This window comes from Liolophura sinensis, chromosome 9 (assembly GCF_032854445.1).
Source record: "Liolophura sinensis isolate JHLJ2023 chromosome 9, CUHK_Ljap_v2, whole genome shotgun sequence".
In the NCBI taxonomy this organism is placed as follows: Eukaryota; Metazoa; Mollusca; class Polyplacophora; order Chitonida; family Chitonidae; genus Liolophura; species Liolophura sinensis.
In genome coordinates, this window is record NC_088303.1 from 33,367,874 (window position 1) to 33,382,997 (window position 15,124).

The 15,124-nt window shown below is 37.1% G+C and overlaps 2 protein-coding genes across 3 annotated transcripts in view; one reads left to right on the forward strand and one right to left on the reverse strand.

Annotated features, from left to right (window-relative positions):
* LOC135475262 (tensin-1-like) overlaps positions 1-4,576 on the forward strand; it is a 94,188-nt gene extending 89,612 nt beyond the window's left edge. For both annotated transcript variants that reach the window (XM_064755094.1, XM_064755095.1), the window contains one exon: positions 1,052-4,576. In XM_064755094.1, coding sequence (XP_064611164.1) covers positions 1,052-1,255 — 204 coding nt within the window. In that variant the 3' untranslated portion in view covers positions 1,256-4,576. The remainder of the gene's footprint in view (positions 1-1,051) is intronic.
* A 3,617-nt stretch (positions 4,577-8,193) lies between these two features.
* Positions 8,194-15,006, reverse strand: LOC135475201 (GDP-fucose transporter 1-like). The gene is made up of 2 exons (XM_064755008.1): positions 14,961-15,006; positions 8,194-12,058 (listed from the first exon to the last, which is right to left on the reverse strand). Exon 2 carries the CDS (start codon positions 12,033-12,035, stop codon positions 11,004-11,006), a length of 1,032 nt encoding a protein of 343 aa, XP_064611078.1. The 5' UTR covers positions 12,036-12,058; positions 14,961-15,006; the 3' UTR covers positions 8,194-11,003.
* Between the last annotated feature and the right edge of the window lie 118 nt (positions 15,007-15,124).

Genomic DNA, 15,124 nt, shown 5'->3' on the forward strand with positions numbered 1-15,124 from the left:
CATATTTAAAATGTTCACAAGTTGCACTGAAAGTTGCTTTTATAAGAAAAGATTGAGGAATTAGGGTACCAAATGTAGGTGAGGTAAACTCAGGTACCTGTTCACTGTACCTGCACATATATGTGAAAGTGTGCATTTCCATACATTGTGTCAGCACCTAGCATCGCTATATGTAACATTAGATTAGTTACATGTATATGTAGTTATGACTGAGGTTGTTAGAACTTGATGCTCCGTACAGTGCATTTTATCCCTGGATTTGTTGAATCTATACAATTGCCAGGGGGCATGACTATGTCACCTCGAAATTGAGCTACTGAGACGTATTGTTATTGACATCAACAATTACCTTTGAACTTCATACTTACATGAACTGTATTCAGTTAGAGCTGGGGTCAGTGCTTACATTTTCAGGCAAAAATTAACATAACCAGGGGCGTACTTTCTGCGTTGTTAGTCGGACTGGAAAATCATGCTCATTGTACAGTTAAAAAATATATCATGGGAAAATATGTAGAACAATGCTCTTGTGTGCAAATTTAGTGCACACTTGACATATATTTTTTTTAATTAAAAACTGAACTTATGAAAAAAAAAATGTAGAGATTTATTCAACTTTATGAGCTGGTTATTATATACACAACATCTGTATGCATATGTAACTCTCAAAGCTTTTGGGTGCTCTCAGACAAAAAAAGGAATGTTTGTGAATTCTCTTCTGAGACATATTGTAGTGGGAAGATTTGCTATCATTTTTCCTTTTTTTTTTTTTTAAATTTCTTCACCAAAAAATTCATGTTTATTCCTTGTGTATGCTAGAAAATCTAGAAATTTAGTACATGAAAAATATTCACTGCCAAAGAATTGAAAATGATTTTTATAATTAAGCTCAGCATTTTCTGACTTTTATTTGCCTGTAAAAGTTCACCTTTTTGAGGTGAAATTTCAGGTCAGAGACAGAAATATGCCTATCTGTTTCCGAAATGTTTATCTGTTAAGCAGTGTGTGACCTGTGTTAGTAATTCTGTTGTTGTGTTGTGTTTGTTGACAGGGTCTGGACAAGGAGTGGTCTAACCTGACAGCCTTAGTCACCCACCATACGGTTATGCCGGAGATGTTACCTTGTACCTTGAGGTTACCCCGCAACAACAAGAACCCCACGTTTAAGGCCACGGATAAGGACGATAAGGAAGAGGATCCAGATTATCAGAGATTATCTGATTTCACCTCCATGATGGACTCTCTCAAAATGTGATAGCCGAAATCGGAGTAAGAGAAATGATATCCATTGTCAAATTCTACACCTACCAATATTTTAGATGTTCAGATGTCGACAAAAACAAAGTTTTTATAATCCGCAAGAGTGGTCGATGTCTTTTGTGAAGAACTGGTCAGCGTGCATAGAGGTTATAATAGGTAAGAGAGTCAACAAGGAGAGGAAAAATTCATAATCATTCGTTAGATTCTGTGAGTTTACACAGTGTTTGCAGAGATACGGAGAGTAAGTACTGTTGATTTGGCTCTTGTGTACAGCCCAAAGGAAATCATTGACTTCTTTAAGCTGATATTATCTGAATCCCTTTGTGGCAACAATGTGAATTACAGCAACCTTTCTCTATTGGCTGTGAGGGTGCTTCAAACACACTGGACGCTATGAAGTGCAATGATGCGGTGTTGCATGAAGGACACATTTTCACAACTGAGCTGGTTTTCATATAGTGGCACTCGAGTAGAGTACAAGCCAGTGCTAGTAACCAGACACAAGCTGTTAACGCGCATGTCGGCAGAAAACCAGTAGAAAAACTGATTTCATTTGCATCAGTCATTTTAGTTTGTTAAGAGTTTATGTGCCATCTCAAAAAGGACTCAGCTAGTTGACTACAAACTGTGCAATTTCTTTGCTATTTGACCTGGTGTGTGATTCAGGTAATAACATCAGCATATTGGCAGATCCCTGTACGCTTACAGCTACCGATAATCATGACCTGCCTTTTCCGAAGGTTCGGTGGACTTCAAGTGTTCGACAGTTGTGTGAATGACCTTTGACACAGTGTGTGGGTTTGAAAACTGCATGTGTGTAATCGCTAGGATGTGATTTTGTCTGTTATTAGCATTATTTATAAAAAAAAATATTTATAAGGCATGTCTTTTTCCATGTGCGTAATGCAGGTGTGTTGTGATGAATATAGTTAATATTGTGTAGATGAAATAGAGGTGTACATTCTCCTATAGGCAAGCTTCACCACTCCGCAGTATTACAAAACATCACTTCACAGTCTATATAGAGCTATATGATATAGCTTCCAAACAATGCTTAAACTGCATACAAGTAGCTACCTTGTATCAGTACCATTAGAAATAAGTTCCACAATCGCATATAGATGCATGTATTCTTGCTATCAAATGAAAATATAGAGGTACATGTATCTGTTTGTATAACAGATATGATTATTTAAAAAAGCAATTTGCAAAACAATAAAAAAAAAGTAAGCAGTGCAGAAGTCCATGTAAATATGGGTTGGCATTTTTTGACATCTTACTGTGATGAAAGATGGTACAAATTGTTAAGTAGCGGTGCAGCTCTTGTAAGGTGTATGTAACAAAAAAACTATTACTATGTAACAAAAAAATGAGTACTATTATTCACTTAAAGTTTAGCTTTTTTCAAGCAACACCGGCCAAACTTCAAGTGAAACACAGTATACTGGATTAGATATGGTCATGGACAGTTTAGGCTTTCCTTTATGTAAATGTGTCTTCTGCAAAAGTAACTACTTGTATTAGACGTATATATGAAACTTTTATCTGTCTCTTTACTCGATCATGGTGTTGTAACATGTACACGTCACAGAATCCTACTACATGTTCTGTACCTTAGCAAGTCTACATACATAACAATTTGTATACATCTAAGTGTTGGCAACTTGATTTTTGTATTTCAGGAGTGGTTATGCAAGTCTTATTTGTCAGTTACACATGTACCTTACCTACATGTACATATGTTGAATCTTTTTACGGTTTTGAAAAGTATATTTTCAAAAGGAAAGTTTTTAATTTGACCATATCTACTTTTATAGTATTCTATCTATTTGGTTTAAATTGTCTTCTTTTCGTACAGTTTAAGAAAGAAATTGAATAGGTTATTGTGAAAAAAGAAAATCTATTTAACTGACGTAAGCTAGATACACTGTTGTTAATTTATATGCAAATATTAATGATATATAATTGTATAGGATCCAGGTGTAATATGTAAATTACTACCTTCAAACTTACATGTATCGCTGCTCCACGTTATCAACTTCGCCTTCAAATTTTGTACTTTACAAATGTGTACACAGTGGTTGTGTTGTATTTAATGTTCACGATGTACAGTGTGAATACAGAATCCTGTCCGTCTGTCTGTATATCTGTATGTATGTACATTTTACTTTGTAGCAGATGTAAATATTTGCATCTATAGGAAATGTACATCTATGTATTATGCAAAATAGTGCACTTGCGTATAATATATAGGCATCACCTGATTGGGTAAGGGAGACTACTCCTTGAGAGATATCACACAGGCAAGAATTCCTTCTTTACATTTATACAGGCTGCATTTTCACAGTTGTCATGACACAACCAAATAGACTTTGTGAGGAGGTGCATGGACATGTGGTTGTTTACTAAAACAAATGGAGATATTCTATGAAAGAGTCTGAACTACACAGCTTTCCTTTTAGGTATGCATATATACATGTTACCTTTCTTTTTAAGTTTATTTCAAATTTCAAACAAAAAACATGTTCCAGCATCTTTCAAATACATAGTCAGCACAGTTTATTTCACTGATTTTATTTCTTGTGTGATTTAATAAAACCAGTTGTGTAGTCAACAGCTGACTATACAAAAATTTTAATAAGTGGCTTGAGATCCTGTCTGCACATACGATATTGTGCATGTAAAGCACTAAAGATGTCGGGTATTTCATGGGTTGTGTTCTTTTTTTTTTTCTTTTCCAAGCATTCTACGCATTGTTGTGTAATATGTGCTATGTATAAATAAATGTTATGCCTTTCATGCTTCCTTGTGATATATTCTTACCCATTTCCTCAAATGAGAACTAATTCAATCCTGAAGTGCAAAAATGGTGAAATAGAAAGACAATTACACATGCATTGTGTTACATGTACGGTAGGCCCTACATTAACTGTTTGCTTTATGCCAAGCACAAAGACCATTTCTTTGTTTGGTAAATGTTTTGTAGGCATGCAGATTTGCTTGTTAAAAAGGCCATGTAGGAAGAATTCTAGGTGTAGATTCATTGGTTTGTTGTTACTTTTGCAACTGATTATGTTTCTTGAGGAATTCTTGTTACAGAGACTAGAAAATTGTTAGAATGAAACAGTTTTGAACCAGAAAAAAAAATTCTGGATAATACAATTGGTCAAATGATCATGTCCTGTTTGTTTTTGGTGATCTGTTAAGTTATTTTACGTTATGAGGGTTTGTTTTCGCTTTGAAGAGTTTGTAACACTGCATTAAAATATTGATAAACATCCATCAAGATATTGAAAACCAGTTTCGTGTTTAAATAAATGCCTATGTTGGACAGCCTTGTCCGTTAATCCTGTCTGGGTGTTCACTCTTTCTTAGCGTTTGTTTAGTGTCAGATCATGACTACATTGGCTCATGTCAGATTGATTGATTGATTGATTGATTGGTATGTAAGGTTGCACCCATGAATTTTTGAGTTGTATGACCGTGAAATCGGAGGGCCTGGAGTAAACCTTCGCCTGAAACCCTGGAATTTGCATGGATTGAATGATTGGATGAGTCTCTCAAGGAGACTCACACTGACAGTAACATACAAAAGAATGTTTTAGCATTTTGGAAGATCAAATTTCAGTTGTCTGACAAGGTGCAGTTAAATCCTCTATTGTTTCTCTTCCATCAGTATAGTATGCAAATATGTACGTCACATGTGGGGAAGTTTGTTAGTAACTTGCCAAGGTTGATGGTTTATGCCAGACACTCCAGTTTCCCCCACTCATAAAACTGACCATTACTGTAATTCTTCAACCTTTTCGCATGTTTGCAAGGTGTTTATTCACACATATTCTGAAAACATTATTCTGTGTACGCTGATTAAACATTTTGTGAAACTGGCCAATCCAACAAGTGTGGGCTTTGTCTCCAAAATCAAATTGAACTGGAGAAATGCAAAATCAGACAACGATTTATCCATTCAACTGTGTACTGTCATAGCTCCAAAATTCCTAGTGCACTGGAAAGCAGACAGCCTACACAGGTGAATGAGAAGTGAAATATTCTTGACTACAGTGTAAAACACCAATCAAATTAAAAAACATAAGTCACTTGTGAATGTGTTCTAAGGGAAATAACTGTGGCCATACATCTAAGGGTAATGTTAGCAAGAGTAGTCTCCACTATATTGCTATACATGTAACCTTACACGTGCTGTAACATACACTGATTACGGGGTAGTTACTAACTGCATGAAGGCCTGTCACTTTACACTGCACTCACCAGTTATGAAATGATATCGGAAGAATTCCGCAAAAGTCAAATACGGTGTATTCATTCAAAGGCTTCAGGTACTGGTACGGAATAATGAGGCCTGTTGTAATTACCATGTTTGACTTATGTGTACCGTTCCTTCTCATCAATAGTTGGCACCAGTATTCTAAAATGACATGCCCAAGAAAGCCAACCTGACAGCCCATACAGTCAAAGCATACCTACACCTGGTTATGTATCCGTTGTGCTAAGAGCAGGCTGTGGTCTGAAGGTTATAATAAAGGTGTTACCTAAATTTCTACTCAAGGGACACACGAGGTGTGGGTTCAAAACCGATGTTGGACAGAGTTGGACTTTCTATTTGTGGTGCCTTGGTAACAATAAGCAGTTGACTGCACTTGTGTGGCCATTTGCACTGTCTTATGATTGTTGACATCCACTAATAAGCTGTGCTTAGATGTCCCATGGGGGAAACTTGCCAAAGGTTGGTGGTTTACATCTGGCACTCTGGTTTCCTCCAGCCACATTATACTGCCTGCCATCATATACTGGGTAAGTGACAAAAAGTCTTGAGTATGGTGACAAACAACAAATAAACAAATAAGTACATAAGTCTCCTTATGCTGAGCATCAAGTCATCCTCCAAAACCACAAAGCCGTCATCGACTTGAGTGAAAATTTGAATCATTAAACTTGGTACCTTCCTTTCCTTTATTTTAGCTGAAATTTGTTTTACAATAACTTACCCAGACTTCACGATATCAAGCAATATTTTGAGTTTGTTGTGTAAAAAATCACAATTTTAAAGTGATTTGAAATTTTGACTTAAGTCTAAGATCCCTTTATGATGCTAGGGCTTAGAAGTACTTGGCTAGTACATTTGAGGCTCTTAATTAGTTCCATTTACATACTGTTATTCCTCAACCTTTTCGTACTTGCAAGGTGTTTATTCAAGCATGTTCTGAAAGTGACATGTTTTGACTGACAAAATTATACTTTTTGTGAAGCCCTAGAACTAGCCAAGCCAACCAATGTAGTTTTTGTCTCCAAAATTAATTTAAAAATACACATTGAAAGATGCTCTTTCACCAAGTCAGTGCTGAACACTGGATCCCTGACTTACAAGGCAATCCCTCTACCACTTGGGCATCACAGTACATTTATAGCAGCGGGGCAGTTGCATGGTAATCTTCCCGATGTAATGATTATATTTTGTACACTCACTTCGGATTGATTAATCATTGTTTAACGCCATTCTGGAAAATTATTCACCTGCTGTAAATCTCCAACCTTTTCGACCCCTGAAACACTCAATTTTTTTTCAGTGGCATTTATGCATACGATTATTTTGAAAAAGATGCTAAAATGATTCATTTGTTGTACTAAGTATGCAAGCTTCATAAAACTGTGCAAATTATTTCTGTGCACCCCAAAGTTCTCTTGAAATGTTTCAAAACATTAAAAAGGTTGAAGAATTAGGACATATTTATGGGTGCAGGAAAAACTAGTGACTCTACCCATTATATGATAGGCCCAACAGTCTTGATTAGATTTATTCTTATTAAATACTGTACATGTCATTTGTTAATCAGTTCACAGTAGTTTTGACCCTAGTCAGCGCACTGCCATATAAACCTATGTGCTCTTTGGTGTTATCATGAGATAATGCACCTTGAATTTGTTAAATGTCTCCATGCCAGATAAAGCAAAGTCAACACGAAGCAAGGAACACAAAACTGAATCTTGAAAGGAACTTCTTGTTCCAGCACCAATATCTGTTCACACATACACATACATGTACAATTAAAAAGAGAAATTCAACAAAATGAATTCTTCAGTTATTCATTTCATGGAAGTTTAATGCAGTACTCAGGAAATGTTTCACTTGTGCAATAGTGATCAGTTTATGGGTGGAGGAAATCAGAGGGATGGAAGTAAACCATTCACCTTTGGCAAGTAAATGACCAGCTTTTCCTATGTGTGACATACATAATTTCACCTACAGAGCAAGGTTAAAGTGGTGGAGGGTGAACGATGTATGAAGTTCATCATACACACCAACTCAACTCAACCCAACTGCTGCATCAGGTCTTAAGTCATCGTAAATGCCAAATAACAACGCAACTCCGCTACAATCATTATGAGTATGTAGTTCAATATTATAAGTCATCGATGAGTGGGACAAAGTCGGTATTGATCAGTTGAGCTATATTGTGTCTCAAACATATGGCTCGTTCTCGCGGTGTGATATATACCAAGTTGCAAGCCAGATTTCATGAAACATCTTCAGTTCTTTTGCTTAAGCAAAGTGTTTTGCTTCAGCAACAATACTGTACATGTACTTGTGAAATGTTTGATTTAAGCAAAAAACTACTGACTTATGAAATTTTGTGAAACCGGGCCTATGCGTCACAGCTTAAGGACTCCCAAACAAAGAGTGCAGATTGCTGAATTGTGTTGAATTTGAACGCTTTAGCATGGCCCCATGGGACGTGTTTGTCATGGCCATGAGGTAATCCCAGTCATGCGTGCTCAAAACACCTATCTCACTAGAACTTGGACTACTAAAAATCTCCAACCTTTTCGACCACTAAAGCACTTTTTTCAGGGGAATTCATGCATGCTATTATCGAAGCAATGCTAGAACGATTTACTTATGTCACTAAAGATCCAAGCTTTATAAAACTGTGCAAATTATTTCTCTACACCCTAAAGTTCTCTGAGAATGTTTCAAAATATTGGTGGTGAAGGTGGTCGAAAAGGTTCATGAATTAGGGTGCACATTAGTTATGTGGGCTTCCTTCCGGCGTCTTGATCAGTTTACAGTTGTATAAAGCCAAAAGGAAAGATAAAATCAAAGTCTCAGTTAGTCTAACACATAAACACATTTAAGTGTGCAATTATGTTTTATGTTCTACCCAAATCATATCCAGCATCTATATCACAGTGTGTTGTTTCTATACACAGCACATATGTACATGCACAAATGTCACCACCCAGTACATGTACCAAAAAGTGCCGTCCAGGGAAAAGGTTGATCAAAAATGTATTACAACTTAAGCGAGGTATTTAATCCACACTAAAGTGTCATTTAGCTTGGGATGAGGTCGGTATTAAGATTTAAGCCTGGCTTAAGTTTCATATATTCTTGAACAACTGGCCCCTGGATCTGAAACATACATGTACTTTATGATATATATTTGATTTGTGTTCAAATTGTTTGCTCAAACAAAAATTTAGGTCACCCCTTAGTTTGTCTGATGCCATGTTAATTGATACACAGCTGAAATTATCACCTCTTTGTCTGTCACAATGTTAATTGATACACTTTGTAAACTGCCACTCTGTCTCTTTTTTGATGGTCACAATATTAATTGACAGACATTGGAAATTGCCACTCTGTCTCTTTTATGTCTGGTACAATTTCATCCGATAAACAGGAGAATTGCCGTTTTCTTTGGACGATTGTACCTTTGCAACTTGCCCCTTTTGATTTCAATATTCTACTGGTCTCCTATGGCACCAGACAAATCCCTAAACCAAAGAGAAACCAGCAAATTCATCGGTCAAGATCTAATTAGCTTTGACAAAACATTTGGTCAAAAGAGTGAAACAAACATGTGCATGTAGGTGTAGACATCTTCATTTGAAATAAAACATACATAAATTTATTTATTATTTATACATCAGTGAAATTCCAGTATTTCCTTCAATGATAAAAATGATATCTTCACTAGTTAGATATCACTTTTGTTATTACATTTTGCTATTACGCTGCTGGAGACCTTGACCCTTCGTGGACTGCATCACAAGGCAGTGCACTTACGCACAATATATAGTTCGCCAAAAAAAAGAGGCAGAAATTCTTCATTTATGTAAATACCTATATTGCATTAACATTACGCACCTTTGTAGGATGTATAATTACTTACAGTGTTTAAAACTGTAAAAAGGTTTTGTGAGTGCGGACGTGAACTAAATTGCAGCACATATAAATAGAATCAGAAAGACGACAAAGATGGCACATTGCTTATTTTTTTCACGGATGCAACAGATAAACTGATATGCATTTATATACATATAGAAAAAATGTCCAGATTAAGAAATAGAATATTGCACAGTGAAGGCTGAATACCATATTGTTCTCGTAAAACGTAGAAATGATAACTCACTTGACGCAAAGCGTCTCTCGGGATATCATTTCCACCTCTCACTCGAACAATATTTATGGTATTCAACCTTCACTGAGCAATATCCTCTATGCTTCCTTATATGCAAACAGTACATGCTGAAAAACGAAAATAAAATTAAATTAAATACTCCACCGTATATTGCCCTTATCTTTGTGACTGCTGAAATATCATACATAGGTATATAGTACTGTCATGAGACATGTACTTATCTGTCAGATGTGCTGACCTACACTTATCTCCACCTTCTCATTTTCAACTGCAGCTCTGGACTACCAAAGACAGGAGACTTTAATGATTTTCCTTTTCCTAAGATTTATTTATTTATTTGATTGGTGTTTTTACGCTGTACTCAAGAATATTTCACTTATACAACGGCAGCCAGCATTATGGTGGGGGGAAACAGGGCAGCGCTCGGTGGAAACCCACGTCCATCCACAGGTTGCTGCCAGACCCCTTTCCTAAGAAACTGTGAAAAAAGTAAATATTTAGAAGCTGGTGTTGCTATTGGATGACAATTTGTGTATCAACCCAAAGTGTTAACATGTACATTCCTCTGTGTATAATTAATTCACTGTTTTAATTTGCCTTTCATATGCAAAGGACACTGAATGGTTCTTTCCAAAATCATTAACTTGTCCAGTGTAGTATTTACTTACCTGATCTATATTCATAAATATAGCCATGACAGTTTTATGGGCAGATCTACCTTACAGTACACATATATACACATAGCTTTAATAACAAACGCTTAACTAGAATACGTATCATCCCAATATGATCTTCTTGAGCAGAGTATTGAGCTTTTAAACTTTGACCGTGAAAAGACGTTTAGGGTAGAATCGCCACTTTTTATACAAGTGTTTTGTGGAAAAGGTACATCAGAAACCAAAAATTTTTACGTCGTAAATAAATTAAAAACAATGTGCTGGTGGCCCTCACCAGACAACCTTACCTTTCATTCGAAATGATATTCTTAAAAATAGTCTACAATTGTTTTGTGGAAAAAGAACATCAGGAAAAAAAACAACATTTTTTTACGTATCGTAAATACTAGTAAATTATCAAAACACAATCTTAGGTGTGCTGCTGGCTCTCATCAGATAACTTCAATGCTGTTTTGAAGTGCTATTCTTCGGTATAAAAGTTGTAATGCTACAGTTAACTTTTCTGTTCTTTTTTGAAGGGTTGAACTCTAAAAAAATGTTCTTCAATTTAGTACTGCTATAGCAAATCTTTCTGCACTTTTGTTTGTAGTTTGACTTGGAAACGGTATTCTTCAATGTAGTATTTCTATTGTAAATCTTTCTGATATTTTGATGGTGGTCTGACTTCGAGGTCTAGCTTTTGTTTACATTTTTCAGATCGCATTTTCACCATGGCATAGCTGACAGTCCCGAATATTGTCAGAAAATTACCTAGCCACCAGAGGAATGTTTTGGTCTGATTGAAGTAAAGAACGGCCATGACAGTTTGTGTGACAGACTTGGCGCTGATGCTTATATGATGGGTAGTAGGACTGGTGACTTGAATCTGTAAGGCACTCACCACACCTATTAACAAGCTTAAAATCCCGGAACATGTCAATACTAACCAAAACCATGGGTCGTACATTTTCTCAGATCTGAAAACAGTTCGGAATTGTCCGGTGCTTAATAAAAGGCTAAGCAGAATAAATACGCTGTTGAAGTTGTACGAAAATGTCAACCTAAGAGAGTCTTTGTTCATAATGTCTTCTGACTTTTTCATGAAAGTTCCACCTAATGCAATGATAAGACTTGCTGCCAAGCCATAGCAGATGCCTCTCAATGGGACATGATCTCCAATGATACCCTCCTGACTTGCCCCCAAGTAGTACCCCATCACCACCACAGAGCAACACATGGCTATTTGAATATTAATAAACGTTCCGAGGAGAAAATGAGACAATATCACCACAAAAATCAGGGTGGAGGAGCGAGCAACTTGGTAAAACGCGACTCCAATGTGCTTGAGCATGAGACTGTTGAAGAGAAGTCCACCGACGAATGTCAACGACAATATGATGATGTTTCGATGCAGCAGTCTCGAGGAAATCAGCTCCGTTCTGCGACGCCATCCCATCCAGCGTGAGAACCACGTCACTAAACAGATCATTGCTACCACAATGCAGCACTGGTAACAGGCAATGAAAAGAATCATGTCTACCTCAGATTTCTCTCCACCCACCAAATGCTTGTTGGCGAACACCATGGAGATGGAAACAACCCAATACAAGCTGATGATACCAGCGATTCGCAATGCTTTCCGCACATATTCCGAATCCCCTGTTGCAACTGGGCCCATCGTATGCTAAGTCAGTGTACAGTCTGTAAAATAAAAACATGTGCGCATGTTAAGATTGGATCTTAAATTAAGAATAGGAATTAATTACTAAATAGGGAATAGAATCTGGCATCACTTTTCACCAAGCTTCATACAGGGATTCTTCTTAAAAAAAAACAGGGAAAATAATTTAAATACATTAGGTACATGTAGTGCTTAAAGAGAGAAAATTCCTGTACCATCTTCCAGATTTTAACAACTATAACATCCATTTATTCAGGACGCGCCAATGTCATCGACATTTTGTCCTAGTCTACCAACACTTCAACTGTATCACACAAAATTGTTCATTGCTTCCATTGCCTAATGGTTAGAGTGTCTGCCTCAGTCAGGAGATCCCAAGATCAAACCTGGGTTGCGTCATACCTAAGACTTTCAAAAATGGTACTTGCTGCTAACTCGCAGGGCACTCAGTACTGAAAAGTTGGAGCAAGGAAACTCGACTGGTTGGCCCGTTGTCACAATAATGTGACTGGGTGAGGTTTCCTCAGCATGACACTTCAGTGGCATCAGCACTGGTGGCATGGCGTGCCACAAGAGGACACTGTACATGTACACACACCTAGGGACTTCTCGTCATCAAAAATTGCTAAATAGAAGGTTAAACCTCAAGCATACAAACAAATACAAAAAACTGTCTAACCCATGCAGAGCAGTCAGGCCACTCCACATGCTCTTCAAAAATCCATAAAATATTTATTAATTGACAGCACTGGTTACCATATGGCATCCTTCAGAATATTAAATATGACGTACATACATACATTCATACATACTGTACATGTACACACATACATTCAACGGCCCATAACTCAGTCTATGCTGATTCATTACCTAGCTTACCTGCAGTCAACAGTTCAAATGTTGTCCCATTAACTATCTGGACACTAAACCACAACACACCAATGTGTTTTCATGATAAACACTGTCCAGCAGAAAGTAATGAAACCCATTGCGCTCATTCAGTAAATGTTAGTATTCTTTAACAACAATGCAAAGAGTCAAATAAATAGACGGGAAGGTCAGGAATTCTGTAATTTACACTAATTAACACATATGCAGGGCATCCACTATGAAACATTCTCCCCCTCCTATTGTTCTTTATATGTGTGCAATCCCTGAGCTCCATATATGCAGTACTTCTAGCAGTAGTTGATATACCACCGGTAATATTTACCTTAACATTGCTTCCGATATTTATTTATTTATTTGACTGTTGTTTAACACCATACTCCAAAAGTTTTCACTTATTTGATGGTCAGTTTCAGGAATGGAGGAAACCCAAGTGTTCGGCGTAAATAACCAAATTTTGGTTATTTTCCTACGTGTAACATAGAAATATGTGTAACATAGAAACAACATAGTGTAACATAATAAAGAGGGGTTGCATGACCTGCCAGCCATATTGGAGTACTGCAGCTATTCCAGACCAGTTAACAGTAGTCCAATATGGCTGACAGGTTACTGTTCTGTCCAGGTGATGATGTCACGTGATATTGGTAAAAGACAAGTGGTCTTCAACAATCAAGTGTTGATGACCGCTCACCGTTACCAAAGGCCTGCAAGATCAGGGGAATCTACTACATTCCTGGCCAAGGCTCTGATTCAAAACCAAGAGAGACTAACTTGTGAATTTTTTAATTTATGACATAGGACATATACACATAGGGCATCAATGAGGGAACACACCCTTCATCTATTCTTGTGCCTTACATGTACATGCCAAACCTGAGCTCAATACAGTACTTTTCAAGACGCTACACTTATTACACGATTACATTAACACTGCTTTCACCATTATTGGATGCAAATGCCGATGCTCCTCACCTGGGATGTAATAAGCTATACCTGTACTGTGAACAGAAGAATGCAGAATTCCACAGGAAACTGATACATTTCTGTGAAAATTATGGAAGGGTTTAGCCAACAACAGCATGCATTAAACAATTTACCTGTTTGTGCATGGTAGTTCCATGAATTCAAGAGCAAACATATATGCTTTTAACATCTCACAAAAATGCACGCAAAACTGTCGATGCATCATAATGCGATAAACTAGTGAGTGCCTCTGCTGAGACATCAATCTCACTGGAAGCCAAACAGAGCCACCAACATATTCAAGATAACAGATATCCAGGCATTTGCCGTTTTACTTGCGCCAAAAAGCATACCTCTCAAACACGGCGGTGAAAACATTACCTAAATAACATGGGAGTTATAATACAGCAGTCTGCTTCATGGCTTCGTAAGTCCAAATTTCATACGTGAAATGCAGTGATGCCCGGCGATTTCGAATGTAGGTCAGGCACATAGATACACATACATAACAATGAAGTAAACAGGGCTTCCAAATAAGGTGCAAGTTGTTGTACCTTATGCTAGTATAAAATAACAAAACCGGTAACGTGTTTATGAGCATTTAGCTAACCAGCTATGTTTAAAATTATGAGAGGGTGTGAAGCAATTTAGATAAATCAGATACGGCGACAAAATATTTTGGTTAGACAATGTTACGTATGACTACAACTAGGGCTGAAGGAAAACAAAAACCAGTTGGACCCTTGCAGACCCATTGAAAAGGCTCTCCATCTGTCTACTCATTCAATGTTCAGCTTCCTTTTGTCCAACTACAATGCTGTCAAATGGAAAAAAATATATACCATATCAAGGAGGTAAATCAGTTACGTATATGGATTTTTCTCTCTGTCTGTAAAACGACAGAGCAGCTAAAGTGAATCAGTGGCGTCTGATAATAATCACAGAAGTCACACACAGACATATTGTAGCAACAGCAAAACAAATCTGCTTTGGAAAACATGTGCAGCCTCCATGGATTTCTTCTTTTCCTTTTCAAAAAATCTAATGTCAGTGTACACTATAACAAACCTGGCATATTTGACAGACGCATTCCCCATCAACTCGTGGATTTAACTTCGGAGATGCAATATACACCGTAAGGGGCGCTGCAAGAGTAAGGGGGTATCAAGGGTGGGACTTTTTTTCTTTTCCTAGTCAAATGTAAAGAAACAAAATTAACTTGTTACTCTTTA

Bases quoted from the DNA above. Each gene is read 5' to 3' on its own strand.
- LOC135475201 (XM_064755008.1), bottom strand. From the start codon at position 12,035: ATGGGCCCAGTTGCAACAGGGGATTCGGAATATGTGCGGAAAGCATTG.